This window comes from Geospiza fortis, unplaced genomic scaffold (genome assembly GCF_000277835.1).
Source record: "Geospiza fortis unplaced genomic scaffold, GeoFor_1.0 scaffold72, whole genome shotgun sequence".
In the NCBI taxonomy this organism is placed as follows: Eukaryota; Metazoa; Chordata; class Aves; order Passeriformes; family Thraupidae; genus Geospiza; species Geospiza fortis.
Window position 1 is genome coordinate 2,808,611 of NW_005054338.1, and position 16,763 is coordinate 2,825,373.

General features: G+C 43.8%; 1 protein-coding gene across 1 annotated transcript in view; it reads left to right on the forward strand.

Annotated features, from left to right (window-relative positions):
• The window catches only part of PTGFRN (prostaglandin F2 receptor inhibitor), a 41,486-nt gene that overhangs the window by 12,514 nt on the left and 12,209 nt on the right, over positions 1–16,763 (forward strand). Inside the window, exons 6-7 of the mRNA XM_031058114.1 lie at positions 6,833–7,252; positions 16,678–16,761. Coding sequence (XP_030913974.1) covers positions 6,833–7,252; positions 16,678–16,761 — 504 coding nt within the window. The remainder of the gene's footprint in view (positions 1–6,832; positions 7,253–16,677; positions 16,762–16,763) is intronic.

Here is a 16,763-nt window from a genome sequence, read left to right on the forward strand (position 1 = left end):
CAGGAGGTGGGCTGGAAGTGGCAGGCGTGGCATCCAGCAGTGCTGCTGTGGTCATTGCCCGGGTTTGTGGCTTGGAGTATTTTGGTCTCTTTAGGGTGCATCTTGCTGCTAACAGCAGGGTTGTACTGAGGTGAAAAGAGGAATGTCACTTTGTCTTCTCTGTCTGACAGTTTGGGAGCTGTGGTTTTATTTTCTCTACAAGCCTGTGTCTAAAAGGCACATCTGAGGAAGTTCATGGGCATAGTCCTACCAGAGTATCAAAAAATAAGTGGGTAGCTGAGCAAAGTAATTCAGTGGTTTGCTTGGATCTTGACCTTTTTTTTAGGGGAAAGTGAACTAGCCCTGGTCAGTATTTAACTTATTCTGGGAGCATTTTTAGAAGCTTATTAGTTACCTGAAGTTGCCTAACTCTGGTTTAAAATGGGATCTGTGTTTCCTGGATGTGCTGTAGAGTGCTACTGTTTTTGGCTCAGAGTGAAGTCATGCCAGAGGGGTCTGTTGGAGAGCATCAGAAAGGGATGCAATGTCTTTGTCAAAAATCTGTGCTTAGCTGAGCTGCATTTATCTTGATAGACTTGTTTAACAATATAGCTTAGGCATCCACAGGCAGAGAACTATATTTCAGAGGCAAGCAATTTGAACTAATTTTGAAGTTGTTTAGGGATAATCCCTGAACAGCAAATTGGAAATCTTCTGCTGTGATTTTGCTTCAGTGGAGACAGAAGTGATGCTCAATACTACACATGTGTGGTCCAGGTTTTTTTGGTTTGTTCATTTGTATTTTTTTTTACCCCTGAAGCTGTCTTCTCCAGCAGGACTGAGAAGTCTCATTAATGCTGGATGTTGGTCACAATTAGTTCAGTGTTATGCCACAACACGGCATGTGTGCATGTGCACGCCAGTGTAATGGATCGTCGCCTTCGGAGCAGCTACAGAGACCAGCTGGAGTTGAAAAGTCTCAGCCTGTGTTGACATTTCTGAGGGAAAACAAACCGTGACAGGTGTGAACATTCCCTTGGTTCTGGTTTTGTTCCAGAAACTCTGCTAATTTTGCAGCACAAATGTAAATGTTATAGTCCCTGTGCTGAAAAGTACGTTCTGTTGGCAAAGCTTGAGGTTGGGGGATTTATTATGTGAAAGTGAGCCCTCCTACAAGAACCTTCCCCTCCTGAAAAAGAAGGTTGTATGTATATGAGGTGGGGAGGGTGAAATATAGGTTTGATTTCCCCTTCTCCTCCCCCATCAACTCCCCCTTCCGCAGTGCAGCCCCAGATGCCTCTCCCTGTGTGCCCTGTCCCCTTCCATATCCTATTCCTCTGAGCTGCAGACTCGGCTGCTGGGAGCCCAGTGCTGTAGGCAGCAGCTATGAAGGAGTTAATCTGCTGCTGCCTGTGCTCTCTGACTGTTGTTTTGACAAGTATCTCTGGTGATTTGAGTCCCTAACTGCTCCCAGTGCTTATAAAAGCCAGCAGCCAGGCTCCCACGTGTTTGCCTAAGGAGAGAAGAGAAATTTGCCTCTTCCTTGGATAGCTTATGCCTATACAGAGACTTTTCTTCCATCTATTTCATTGCTTGCATCTTCTTTGTTGATTTTAGAGCACTGCTTTGGGGGAGGATGTTGGAGAAATCTCACTTTGAAAACAATTGTTCTGAGTTCTTGAGAAAGGAGAAATGGATTTATATTGTGTCTGTGGGTCTCTCAGCAAAGATGGGTGTTCAGAGCCTTTATTCAAAATGTAAACATCGTGTAAACATGTAAAAACTCCCTTTTTGTGCATTGTATAATGAGTTGTGTGTTTGCCCATTTGAACTTGGGGTTTTATAGTCTCTGTTTTCTGTTTTATTCTACAGGGGCCAATAATGCTCACACATCTTTCTGCTTACTCAGCTTTGCAAGTGCAGCCAATTGCTATCATAGATCACCATTGTTTTTGACATAGTCTGCCTGATATGTTTCTTCCCCCCTTCTACTTCCTCCCCTGCCAAGGTGACAAAGAAGGCATCTCTGTCTCATCTCAGAAATGAAAAACATCAGTTGCATTATGTTTTGTTTTTTAGAGTACAAATTCCAGTCAGTGAAAAGGGGTAAAGAAAGGGAGGAAACCTTTTCTGACTAGCTCTGGAAATTATTTTCAACCCAGAAAAAAGTTCGATATTCTAAAAGATAATTCTATTTATTTATTTGAATACGAGTTACATTTAGAACACAGATACTGTTTGCATTGAAAAAAAATCAATGCTTTTTTCCTAAACCAGTGTTGTCAACTTCAGATCTGCATGGAGTACTTAGCAGAAGAAAACATTATCTTTTAATTGAAATTCCAAATCCCAAAGGTACTATTATTTGGGGTTTTGTTAATACTTCTGTCTTTAATTTGCAAAATAATTATATTTAACATAATGTTACTTGTCCTAAATGTTTGCCTAGGCCCTCCCATCACACTTAATTGGGAGCAAGGGTGCCTTAATCTTTCAGACAGTCCTGCAAATAGAGAACAGATAATATTTCTGCCACCTATTTTTCTTTACCATTGCTGATGTATACAGACACACAGTTCCCCCCCAGGCACAGAGATCCCCATGGCACTCAGCTGGAGTGTGCCTGTGCCAGTTTGGCTGTAGGGACAGGAGTTCCTGCAGTCAGGTGTGTGTTCTGTGTTCATGTAGGCTGCAGTGCAGGCTTTGGTGTGCCTGCTGTGCATCCAGGGCTGCTGGGGCTGCAGTTGCACCTCGGGGTGTTGCACAGCCACCTCCTACCATGGCAAAGCTGTCACTGCCTTAATGCCTGCTGCATTCCCTGCACTTGCAGCCTCATCAGTGCACTGGGGGATGGAGGGGCCTTTATGAACATCAAGATTCCTGTCAGCAGCTTCAAGCAGCGCTGTGAGGCTCTGACATTGCTGTCAGCCCTGGCCAATGTGCTGCTTTTCCAGCTGGAGTCAAAGCAGTGCAGGGAAGGTGTTTGCTGTTTATTCTAAAGTCTTCTTGTCCTTTTAGCTGTTGGGCTTCTCTAGAAATTTGCCTGGCGTAGATTAGGTGAAAACTGGTTTTGGTCACTACCCAGGAAGTGCTCTTGAAGCTGAGCACACACTTTGTGGTGGAAGAGCAACAGGAGAATTAGAGTGTGGCTTAACCACTTGGACTGGCCAGTGATGGAAGGCAGAAGCTTGCACTGCCAGGCTCCAAAGTACAGTTTACTCAAATTTTATTTGAGTCATTTGGCCAGGATTTCTTATGTTGCTAGCCCTCTGTCTTGGAGTAGCGCCCAAGCTTTGGGTATGGTTTACTTAGGAATCTTCCCCAACTGCTTTCCAGAATAAACTGCACATTGCAGCCTCCTGTATATGACCAAGCAGGGTGTGCTTTATTGTGCTTTTCATTCTTGGAGCTTTACAAGAAGGAGATGAGACTCCACATGGGACTGCAGGCGTGTATGCAGACAGGCAAGTGTGTGGAGTAGTGGTCAAGACACACACTGCTTCCTTGGCAATTCCCAAAAGATTAGTAATGAGACCTTAGGCTGCAGTTCTTGGAAGAAAACATTCATTTGACCTCTCTGGCTCATCTTATGCTGCAAGATCTGATGAGTAATTTCTGCTAACATAGGAAACATGAAGAGACTTTCCTTTCCCTTTTAATTTTCTGTGCAGATTACTGTTATTTCTGAGATAAGTGCCAGATCTTTGGGCTGCCCTCTTTTTCATAATGTGGACTCTCACACACACAGACAGCTACACGCTTTTCTAGGTGGGGGTGAAGGAGTGCTAATTACATTTCATCTGCTGCTACTGAAGGAGAACAATATTGGCACAGAACCAGCATATTAAGAATGGTGATCCAGGTTTTTCTAGTTGATAGGATATGGAGCCTTTTCGTTGTTGTTTTATTTTGCTACATGTGCAGGTCTGTAATATTATGGCAAATACAGAAACATCCCTTTGATCTTTTTTTACTTTGTTGCAAAAAGAAATATTCAGCACCTGTACATGATGAGTTGTGTGTCCCCTTCTCTATTCGGTTCTGAATTTCTTACAGTGCAACACAAGAGGGGGTGCCTCTGCCTTGTGTGTTCATCCAAACTAAGGATCTCAGGGGTAGAAGGTAGAAAAATGTTTTGAAAGAACTTTCATAAGAATGTATCTCCTTGTTCTCCGTTCAGCATCCTAATTTCTAACCCTTCTGAACTCTCTCACTGTTCTCCAGCTGCATCTCCGGGCCTCAGTTGTTCTCTTCCACAAACTCCACCAGTGGCATTTCTGCTGTTGTCCCATGCTACCACCAATCCTTTCTCCTTTTCCTTTAGCAGAAATACTTAGGGAAAGGCATTTGCTATTGCCCTCAAATGGAAAACCAATAAAGGATGTCTAGGGACAAAATTTTCTCTGTCCTTGTTGGGGACAAGACACTGCCCTTTGTGCTGCTGCCCTGACCTGTGGCTCAGGGAGTAGTTAAGGTGTTTGAAACTCAGGTAGTAGGGAGAGTTATCTCAGCTGTAGCTGAACTGCTCTGGACATGTGAGGGTGTTTAATCTTAAGCACATATAACAGAGACCAAATGTAAGATTTCCTTTCTTGTGTCTAGGACCCAGTGTTCTGATGTGAAGATCAACAACGTAAAGAACATTTAAGTAAGGAGGGATTTTTGCCCAGAGCCTCCTCATATGGCCTAGAAAGCAACAATATGTGCCAGAAAAGTATAACTAGCTGTTTGTGCTTCTGCTTTTGGGACAAAATATAATTGCCTACTGTGTTCCTAAAAGTATGTGAAAAGCTCATCTGTGCTGGGCTCCTAAATACTGCAGGAAATATCAGAGTCTCTCAGACACAGAATGAGGACAAAAAAAATGGATTTGATGTCTGGAATCTGGTATCTGATGAGTCTTTTTACAAGGGAGAGGAGAATTACTCTGATCCTATACAACTTCATTTGTGATTGTACCCTGAGTGCCTAAATGTGCAACTCTTGTATTGTCACTTGCTTGGTGGGTGGAAGCATGAGGGGGGTTTGGTGTGGAGTATCAAATAATTCTGTGCTCAGCTAGACCACTAGAAGCATCTCAGCCTTCACTGCTCCTGCTGTTTCTTTGTATAGCTTTGTACTGTGATCTGCTTTATACAGTACTGATTTAAAGTTGTCATACCGGGCTTCTCATCTTGTGGACTGTGTTTACTCATTGTGAAAACTGCTGCTTGAAGGCAAAACACTGCAAAATGTAATCTTGACAAGTATCTTGTTGCTCTTGTGGGGAGGACATAAATATTACTGCGTTTAAGTTCAGTTTTGGGAAATGTGTTTCAATCTCACCATTGCTTATTTCCCTGTTCCTGAGAAGTTTTGTCTTGCATAAAGAGGTTCTGTGGAGCTTTCTAACAGGTCTTTGTTTTTTTTTTTTTTTTAATAAAGGAGGGAAGGGAGAATATGGGTTCAGCAAAGGAAGTCCAGAGAGTTGGATTGGCTGTATTTTTGCAATACTGTTACTTCTGTGTATTCTGCCCCAGCCCCCCCTTCCTTAAGAAGAATCATGATGTACAGGGTGTCTTTTCATCACAATGCCAGGAAACTAGCAACTCCCTTTCCTTTTATCTGATTCTGATTTCAGTCACTCCTCATTTTCTCAGTTTCTCACTGTGAGCTTGTATTTTGTGTGTCTTGGAGCTGTGTTCCGACATGTATAATTTTCCCAAACCCTGTAATTAAGGGATTCTTGGGATTGAGGAGACAGTAGAGAATGGAAGGAAACTAAGCAGTAAGTGTTGCTGGAATTCTTGATGTCAAATGGGAAATGTCAAGACTTCTGGTAGGCTTGTATGCAAGTAAATGTATGAGAAGCTAGGGGAGGAAAGACTGACACGGAAGCAGAGGTGTGTGTAAATCTGTTTGGGGGTGCCTGGCGTGGAGACTTCTATTACACCAACTTTTGTCATGTGTTTTCAGCTGAATGTGTCTGGATTGCCGTTAGGATTGCCGTTAGGGTGGATTTTCAAGGGAAATAAAAGACACTACACTAAGTGCTGCCAATTTAGCGAGTGGCAGCTTTTGTCATTAGTCATGAGTATTTCAGCAGTGCCCTTATTACCCCATCACTGAGGGTGCTCTTCCAGTGCCAGTATAAAACTGGGACTCTGAATCTGTCACAGACATCTTTTATGAAAAATGCTTTCCTTAGGATTTTTCCTCCTGAGAAGCTGAGGCCTCAGGAACAAAATGTAAACAATGATTATTTGCTGCTGTGGAATGCAACAGGTGGATCTTTGATTGGCCCATGTTGGTTGTTTCCAATTAATGGCCAATCACAGTGAGCTGGCTCGGACAGAGACCGAGCCACAAGCCTTTGTTATCATTCTTTCTTATTCTATTCTTAGCTAGCCTTCTGATTAAATCCTTTCTTCTATTCTTTTAGTATAGTTCTAATGACATATGCATAATAAAATAATAAATCAAGCCTTCTGAAACATGGAGTCAGATCCTTGTCTCTTCCCTCATCCTAAGACCCCTGTGAACATGGTCACATGAATCTTGTCTAATATCTTTATTCTTGAATGAAGCAATCCTGGAGATCCTGTCTTGTGGCAAGCTGTGTATTCTCTTTGTTCAGTATTTGGTGTTTGTTTGCATTTGTGCATCTTGACTCAAACTGTTGTGTACTTGTGTGTGTGTGCACTGTTGAGTAGCATTCTGGGCTGTCCGCGTGTTTAGATAAATGTGCTGGGATTTGTTCCTCCAAAAAAGAAACTTTGCCTGTCTGTAACCTTCTAGGCTGAAGTGGTGCTGCAGAAATACCTGTACCTGTTCGTTAACCGTCTCTTGCCACTTTATTTCCTTCCCTCTTCAGATTACACGCTCACAGTGGAGGCGGTGAAATTGAAGCCATTCTTTGTAGCAGGCCACACCTTTGAGATGACGTGCAAAGTGTCCTCCAAGAACATCAAGACGCCGCGCTACTCCGTCCTCATCACGGCCGAGAAGCCCCTGACGGACCAGTCGAGTCCCAACGGGACCACTCGCATCATCTCCTTGAACCAGGACTCGGTGGTGCGGCTGGAGGACTGGACGGACCAGACGCGCGTGGATGGGGTGGTCCTGGAGAAGGTGCAGGAGAACGAGTTCCGCTACAGGATGTACCAGACCCAGATCTCGGATGCCGGGCTCTACCGCTGCGTGGTGACTGCCTGGTCTCCGGGTGGCGGGGGCATGTGGCGTGAGGCGGTCAATGGCTTGTCCAACCCTATCCAGATAGACTTCCAGACATCAGGTTGGTACAGAACCTGGCAGCTGTGAGAGGGAGGGAATTCTGTGACGCCTTCCCATTGATTTCCCTGTGTCTCGGAAATATCTGCTCTTTGGAACAAATGGTATGATGGCCGAGAGCTGTGCTTGTCTTCTTTGGTGGTACTTGTGTCCTTTGTGCTATTGATTGTTTACAGAAAGATGTTTAATGAATTGGCTGTAATCATAACCCCTGGGTTTTTCTCTACTAATGCAGCTTTTATGGTCCTGCAGGCTCAGAGCTCGTTCTCAGTATGGAGCAACTGCTGCTGCATTTGCCAGCTGTATCACTAGATTGTTAGTAGCGGCTGCTCTGGAAGAGCATTAATATAAACTGGATTTCTGTTCCAAAACAGACTCTATTAGCATAGCATTAAATTCCCTGAGCACACCTCACTGTTGATGTAATTGCAGAAAATGGCCAGGCCAGGGTAACATTTCAGCCATCTCAGTAAGTGTATCCTGCCACTGCAAGACCTTAGAGGTCCCTCGCGGCTGAACTACAAAGCTCCACAAATTGGGAGGAATTTCAGTACCCAGAAGGACATCTTGTTCCTCAATTGCTTGCTGAAACCCTTACCTTCAGCTGTAACTAAGCCTGCCTGTTGAGACTTTTCTATAGAAACGTGCCTGTCCTGATAGCATTGTTGGAGGGAGGGAGAGATGGATGGCATTGATTTGGATCATCAGAGATGCATATTAACTCTGACTTCTGTCATGGTCTATTGTTGGGAAGTGCAGTGGGAGCTGTTTTTATAACACTGGTGCACAAATAAATGAAGGGCTCCTCTCATGATTTGATAAACCAAGCTGGTGGGGTTTTGAGCTGGTGGGGCTTTCATGCTCATATTCTGCTGGTCGTAACAGGCTGTAGCATATTTAGGAGATGTGTCTATGTCTAGGCAAGAGCAGCCTGACTTCTGGCTGCATCCGTAGCTAGGGTAATTATTCTAGATGATGTGGTTCCTAAGATCTGAACTTGCTTATATGGCACACTGGGAAAAAGAGAAGGGCTGACCGTAGGAGGACAGCTTGGCAATGAGGACATCTCTTTGTAGGAAGCTTTGAGGTGTAGATTTGATCTAAGCTGGCCAGACAGAGGACATTGACTCAGCTTCTTTCAGTTTTAGGTAATATCTCAAGATGGTTTAGTGGGCTGCAGTTTTAGCCTTATTACTCTTCATATCTGGGTCAGACACAGTGGGAGAGTAGTATTTGCAAAGGGAGTGATAAAAGAAACCAGCAAGAATGAAATCTGCACAAAACCCCACCCTGCCCCTCCAAGCTCCTCTGCGGAGGCTTTCCTGCACAAAAGTGGTGGTTTGTGCCTCTCCCAATATTGCTGGTCTTGTGTCACTTTGAACTCCCATCCGAAAACTTTGTTGGGATGCTTTGACACCCAGGGTTCAGAGGGAACCCTGCGAGCAATGCGAGGGAGGGAAGCGTGCGTGTTGTAGTCTTGACTTCTCTTTGCTGCCAGCCTCTCCTCCCAGCCCCTCCACCCAGATAGGATTTCTGGAGCATGGATTGAAGAAAGGGAGGCAGCCTGTAGAAGTGCCCTGGGAATGTGTGAATTCCAGTAGCAGGGCTGGAGCAGGGGGAGGGATGGTCCTGAAGCCCTGTCAGCCTTTCATTCTTTACAAAAGAATGAAGAAAGAAATGAGATCCCAGGCACAATTTGCTGCAGTGCTATTTCCCAAAATAATCTTGGCATGTAGCAAAATCTGTTTGAAATACCTGCAATTTTTTTAATTGATGGATGAACTTTGTGTCCTTCAGTTGTTACTCAGATATCCCTGCTGGCTATTCACCTCTGGGCACGATGAGAACATGTGATGAACACTGAGCACAGTGGAATTATTATTTGGGAAATCATCTGGAATTAAGTATACAAGACAGAAGATGTTTCGGGGTGTGTTACTTTAGTTTTGTTTGCTGAAGCCTCCTGTCTTTGATGCAGACTGAGTCAGGGAGCCAGAGGTAAATGGCAAAGCTGTGGAGCAGCTATGAAAGCACAGCTCAGATATCACACCCTTCTCTTGCATCCTGTGGCACAAGCAGCTGTCAAACTTGTTCTTCAGAAAAAAACAAGTTGGTGCCAGAATTTCCCTAATGGGCATGGTGAAAGGCAGAAGTGCTAAGGGAGCTAGTTATTTGTCGGGAAAATTTCCTCAAAATTGGTGGGAAGATACTAACAGGGAAGGTGCAGGAAAAAAAGAGGGACCTGCAGCTTTCCAGGCAACTGGGAAAAAAAACCCCCAAAACAAAACCTGGGGAGCCGCATTTTTATGATGTTTGTCCCTGATAGGAAAACTGTTAAGGAGTCAATTGCACTGATTTCTCAAAGTGTAGCAGAAGGACAACTTATCTATAACTGCTGGAGGGAATTACACAGCAGTGTAATTTTGAAAAATAGGATGTATTCCAAACTTCTCCAAACTTTGAAATCTTGGGCCTCGGCAGTATTTTCAGCTTCCATCATGGCTGTTGGAGTGGGGAAGGGATCAATAAGGAAGCAGCATTTTCAGCAAAAGGAAGCCCTTAAAGGGTTTTACGTGAAGCTTTTAGTCCTGTGAGGAATTTCTTTCTCAGTTGTTTTTATTGATTCCCCTTTGATGGGGGATGGTGAGGCTTGCTGGGACTGGAAATCCTTCTCTCTCATTTGACTCACTCCCAGATCTCTCCGAGCTGAGTGATGTTTCAAAGAGGAGTTTTTAAGCGTGCATACACATTGTGCCATGTGATCTCTCTGAGGGGCAGGGGCCTGTGAGCATTTCATATGTGAGCTGGGGACTGCACACATGTGAAGCTTCAGTGTTTCCTGCCACAATGGGCTTGAAATGTGGCAGTGCTCTGAAATGTTTTTCCATGAGCATCTGTGGAAAATGTCTTGCTCAGATTCTTTCCATTCAGGGCAGAACTTGCTGGCTGCAAGCAGAGATCTCCTCTCTTCTTTCTCCATTTGCTGTTGCAGAGGGCTGTATTTATTCAATTTGGTAATGATCTGAAATGTTACTGTAAAGGCATTTGTTTGAAACACCCTGAACTAAAAAAACAGGAAATGTGGATTTTGTCCACTGGACCATATGAACTGGAAGTGAGGGTGGGGGAGTGTGGTGAGGAGGAGCCTACTAGGCCATTAGTTTTCAAATATTCAATCAATGGCAGATTGTTCTCTGCTGGATATATTTTAAGACCAGAGAGGATCTTGTGAATCTTCTGGTATGACCTCATGGATAACATGGATCACTAGACCAGTTTTATAAAACGAATGCCTTCTGTATGTCCAGCTGCTGTAAGGAAAATAAGCTTATCTGGTGGGCAAGGAAAGCTGTCCCATGTGAAGAATTTAATATTCCTCAGTGCTTTTTTGTTTGACTTCCCAGTGTAGGACAGAGAGGTTGTGCCATGTCTTTTTTTTTAAAAGGTTGCCCAGTGATGTGAGGAACAAGAGCAGCTGCCAGTGCCTGTCTTGAAATGTTCTCTTAATTTCATTGCACATTTTCTACTCCAGTGCATCCTCTCTCCTCCTGAGCTATTTGTTGATGCATGTGTACAGATCCTTCCTTTCAGCCTGGAACACACCAGTATTCTGTGTCTTGTGTTCTTCTCAAGCCAGTGTATGAAGACAGCTTCATAAAACTCTGTTTTGGCATATGTCCTTTAATCTTCAAACCCTTTTACCATGAATTGGGCAACCCAGGCTGGTGTTTAGAATGCGTTTGCCCACTACACACTCTCAGGGATTTCCACAGAAGTGACTTATTTTCCTTTCCCTTGAAGGAAGCAGGGAGAAGGAAGCTTTTAATCTCATGTTGAGAAGTGTGTTATGAGAGAGATCTATTTGGAGCTTGGCTGTGCTCTGAGCTGTCTTTGCTCTGTGCCATTCAGCAGAGGGTAGAAAGTTCTGGAGAGGCAAAAATAAAAGAGAACTTGTAAGGGAAATATCTCAATGAAATCTTCAACTCTGGATTACATCTGCATGTGAGCTCATTGCACAGCAATGTATTATCGTTCACTTTGGAAGAAGCTGAGATAAACCAAGAGCTGCTGAAATATGAGCTGAGTCTTGATGTTGAGCTTGCAATTAAAATGAAATGATGCCCTGCAATGACCCCGAGAGATACTCAATTTCAAGAAGGGCGAATGGGAAGATTCTTAAAGGAAAGAAAGCTTAATCACGGAAATGAATGAAAAAGCAGTGCAGCAGAAACTCTTTGGCAAGAAAGGCTGGTATTTTCCAGCCACTCTTAATGGGCAGGAACGTGCTTTGTCATTGTGTGCCTTTGTGCCTGTGTGCATTAATTTGTAGCTGGAAGTAGAAACCACAGACTTAACTAGAGGGCTTCTTCCAGTAATACCCGTTATGAGGCTTGGGGCAAAGCTTGTTAGGGAACAGCTTCACGAAGAAACTGGGAAAGGGCAGGGGTCTGGAAAAGTGAAGGTGAAGAAACTTATTTTCTGGAGAAAAGCAGGTCATGGAATTTTCAGTTGAAGAGTGAAGGATTTGGTGCCAGGGCAGAGATGAGTAATATTTTGGACGATGCAGAGCTCGTGGGTTGCATCAGTTGTTTCCCCGTTGTGGTCTGTGCTGCTGTCTGATTGGAAGCAGGGCAGCTGTGTGCTGGAATTCCAGTCCCTCTGGTCAGTAACGGCCTGGGCATGGGCTTCTTGGGGGGAACAGCCTGCCCCAGGTCTCTGTTGTCATCAGATTACTTGGCCTTTCTCTTCTCTGCTTGGCTGGGAAATGAAGGTAGCTCATGTCTGTGGGGAGAGACTATACCTTGTTTCTGCAGAGAAGTACAGAGTAAAATGATAATCAAAGAAGACAAAACATCACCTAGGACCCTAGATAATGAGGACCTCTTCTGTTACAAAACTGGATTTTAACAGGCTCTTGGTTATTCGCTTTCATTTTCCCATTTTTCTTGCAGATTTAAAGTGTTCGGATTACTGAGCAGGGAAGGAAAGCAGGGAGAAAGTGGGGTGGCATCAGGTAAAGAGGGCTCAGAATTTGTCTTAATCCTTAAGTGGAGTAAATTACCTCAATCAACTTGAACTCCTCTTTTCCACCCTGCAGACCCTTGAGTGTGAATCTGATTGAACACAAAATATTAAACAAATATTGGTTCAGCTTACAAACACCTTTTCCTTTCATTTTTATGTGTAGAAGAATTACCATGGCGCTTTATAGCTGAAAACTGTATCACTATAGGGTCTGGCTCCTGGAGTTACCTTCTTGGTGACATGAAATCAACAGTTTGAACATTGAGATCTATTATAAAAGGGAACATTCAGAGAAAAGTACACTGAAGAAATCCTGATTCTGGAACCTGGTTTCTCTTAAGCACTTCTGGATTTGTACTAGTAAACTTCTGACTTCAATTTCTTCACTTTCTGTTTAAAGTTGTGTAGTGTTTTTCACGTGTTCAGGAGTCAAGAAATGATCTGAAAACTCTTACCATCCTGACTGCAGATCCCTTTTAATATAAAATTGTTATTGCTTTAATAAAGAAGAAAACTTCTTTTAGGTGTTTTATCTAAGCTTACATAAGGCCTTATTTATAGTGAGGAGCAGATATTTTGGCTTATTTTAAATCAAAGTTCTCAGCAGAACATGGCAATTTATGATGCTTAGCTCGTAGAATTGGGAATGCTGGTTTGTTTTGTAAATCTGTGCTTTTTAGCTTCCAAACTGTCTGAAGGAATGACACTTATCTTCAAATCTGAAGTTATTAAAATCCAGTTATTTCTCCGCTTTCAAGCTCATGAGCAGCTTTTCAGCATTTAACTTTGCTTTGTTCTTGATGAGTTTTACAGGTCATGCTTGATCTGTCAGCCCTGCAATTGAAACCAAACTCTGGTTTGTTTATTCTCCCGAGTGACCAGTAGGTGCCAACTACAGTATTTCAAACTGTTAAATGCAGGTGGCAGAGATGGCCAAAGCCACATCATCTGTTATCTGCAGAGCTGTGTTTTTCTCGGTGTTAATGTCGCATGAACTCGTATCTCACTGAAGGAGAGAGTTCCTGTCACCTCCCCAGCCCTCCCAGTGACACTGTAAGTGCTTGAGCATGACGGTGCTGAGACCCTGAGACAGTGTCATCAGTGTCTGCTGGGAGCTGCCTGTTTCACCACATGCCTGGATCTGTAACCTTGGCACTGAGATGGTTGGCCTCTTTTTTGTGTGGTGGTTTTTTTTGGCTTGTTTTGCCTTGGAGGGCAAAAACTTGAGAAAAGTACTTGGGTTTTGTGTTCTGAGCCTTGCTTGGTGTGGTCCAGATCCAGAGCTTCTTGAACACTGGGTGGGGGAATGGGGCACTCAGCCTCCTGCCTCTTGAGGTTTTTTAAGGGGGGGCAATAAATCTCTGAAGGTGCTTTATTCTATCCTTTCATGCCTGAGGCCCAGGGCATGGGTTATATGGGCAGAAGTCCTGAGATACATCCAAAGAATATGTAACCCTAGGAAGTTGCAGCCACACGGTTTTCAAGACTGAACTGAGGAACTTTCACTGTAATTAATCTTGCTTAGGTTTTAATAAATAATTAAATGTTGTTTTCCCTCTTCAGCTGAAGAGGGAAGAACACAACCCCCTACACACCTCTTGACTATTGATATCCAGTTCTAGCACAGGACAGTAATTTCTCCCTCGAGGTAGAAAAGGTAATTTGCAAGAGATATTACCTGCTAGGGAAATACCTGAAAGGAAAGAACTGTTTGTGCCTTACCAAGGGAAAGCACAATCCTGAAATGCCAATGCAGCTGATGCCTTGGAGCCTTCCTGCCTGGGAAGTTTTGGCTCTTCGTGTGGGAGGCCAGGTGGAGAAGTGCTTGGTGACCCAAACTGAGGAGTGTTTTGGGAGTGCTGTATTGCCATGACCCACAGCCTTCCCTGGCTGAGTGACCAGCCAAGCTCAGCTTTTACCCTTGTGACATCCAGTGGCCAGGAATGCTCTGACTCTGCTCCACATCAGTGGTTTGTTGGTTTGCCAGGGTTTGAAGGCAGTGTCTGTTCAATGCAGAAGGTACCTGGACTTCCAGCCTAGAAATAAGGCCTGAAAAGTCCCGTGTGCCTTCTTGTTTAACATGCCACGGGTAAGGTGGCCCGTCCTTAGCCTGACAGAGCTGGAATCATGCAGTTCATGTCTCTTGCTCAACCCCTCCCAGCATCCAGCCTGTCTGCTGGAGCGGGGCATGTCCTGTATTCCTGATGTGATGTCACCTCACGTGCTGCAGCATAGACTGAGGATAGACTCTGAGCTATGGACAGTATCAGGATTATTCTGGTGCTGTTCTGCCTTTGATCAGTGCAGCAGAGGGACTGTGTTGGGAATGCAGGGACATTCCTAGCAGATTTTGACAGTCTCTTTATTTCTTTTCTCTGACAGTTCACACACAGCTTGAGACTTTTCTGCTTTTAGTTGGCTGGAGTGCCCTGGTCCCTGCTGCCTTTAATCCCCTAGGACCTTGAACTTCTGTCTGCCCAACTCTGAACAAGAGGATGGAAATGTCTTGATTTATCAAATAATCAAATAGGCTGCAAGGGGAGTATAGTTTGGTGTGTGTGTGTGAATGTCTGGAAACAAATTGAATTCACACAAAACCAGTTGAGACAGATGCTGAGGAAGCATTCAGATTAATCTTTGTTCATCTCCCAGGAAAAGGATCCCATCATGCTGAGCTTAAGTTAGGGCTGCAGCCTGCTTGTGCAGTCACTACCTGAGCAGCTGATCTCAGTATTCTGGGTTTCTTGTTTCCTTAAATATATTCTAGCATAAACATGTAGGAGTCTTGGTTGGTAATCCATGTATAACCTCTGTTGCATCTCTTCCACCCTTTTATCCTTGTTTAGGGGGCGGGGCGGGGGGGAATTTGCAGTGTTAATTTTAAGAAAAATCTTCTAGTGTCAAAATGACTGTCAAACTCTCAGATTGTATGTCTGCATACTACCCTAGTGTACAAAAGTGCAGCTCCCTCTGGGGCAGAGGAGAGGGCTGGAGGAAACTGGAGGAGAGGAGATTTTGAAAGCTGGAGAAGGAATTATTGCACTGTAGTTGGAATTAATTTCTTAGCGTGCTGTGTGTTTTCTGTTGACCAAAACAAGCCAGGCCCTTGTAGTCTAGAAAAGTTGCACCAAAAATTATAGCTCTAGCTTCATGATACATCCAAGTTTCTTTCCAGAAGCTCAGTTTGAGAATGATGTGGTGTGTGCCATGTGGTGAGCTATCAGTGTAGAAACCTGTTGAGAGGGCATGGCATGAGTGCGTTGTTTTGGATGATTTCCTGATGTGTTTTTCATTAAAAGCATTGTTTGCCACTGATCTTCAGTGGATTTGAAATTTAGGGTTCTTGTACTAAAAGAGTAGCCGGTAAGAGTGGAGGAGAGCAAATAAACAGCTTTTTCTTTCCTCCCAAGCCACCCTTCTCTGCTTGTTGTTGCTGCTGCTGTGCCAGAAGTAGGTGAGCCGGGTAATAATGGGAGTCTAGGGAGTGTAAAAAGGGTTACTTCTTAATCTGAGTCCCAAGTTTCTTCTTGGCTTCCCTGGCTCTTTCCCCCAAAGTCATCCTGGAGGTCACTGTTGGGATCAGCTTTCCTTCTATTCACCCCTTGATTAGTAAGAGGAGTCACAGAGGTATTTTGGTACATTCTTCAGTTTCTGCCCTGTGAAATAGAGAGCATTAACAGTGCTGGCATATCTGAGGAGTTGTGATTTTGTTACTTGTGCACTAGAGATGCAGCTGTTTTCAAAATTTGGGGAAGTTTTGGTTTTTTAACCTATGTATGTCAGAAGTCTTTTAAAACATCACAGTGTTGTCATGGGATCTGAGTACTTCAAAACAGCCTAATGGTTTTCACTGATATCATCACCACTTTGCAGCTGAAGGAGTTACTGTACCCTTGGGCTTTGAGACATCTTCAGAAGAAGCTATCTGTGGCAGAGCCTGAAGGAAAACCCACAGAAAAGTATTATCAGATGCACAATTTGTATTGTCTGTTCCAGTGTAGAACCATTGGTATTGTTAAGATGCTGTTTTGCTTTAACTTGATTTCCTATTGACAGCTTCAACAAAAAGATCCATTCTGGAGTAACCCGAAGATCTGAACTCTTATGCTCTTAAAGGAGTCACCAGTGGAAGACCAGCTCCTTTTGTGCTGGAAAGCAGGAGGCACATTGGGGCAGCAGCCTCTGTGTTGGGTGAAAGGTCTGATGCTTTGGGTACTTTGTTGTAGTACAGGATTAAATGGCTAACAATGAAAAACTATTTTACAACAAACTTAAATGGCTGCTTGTCCCTATTTCAGAGTTTTGTCTCCACAAACCAGGAGAGAATACTTTAAAAATGTGCAAGAAAGGTGTTGGAGAGTGAAGTAAAGCCCGTCATGAATAATTGTGGTTACTCTTTTCTAGGTCCTGTGTTCAATGTCTCGGTGCATTCTGACAGCCCAACGATTTACCAGGGTGAGGTGGCAGATTTGCTGTGCTTTGTCACAATG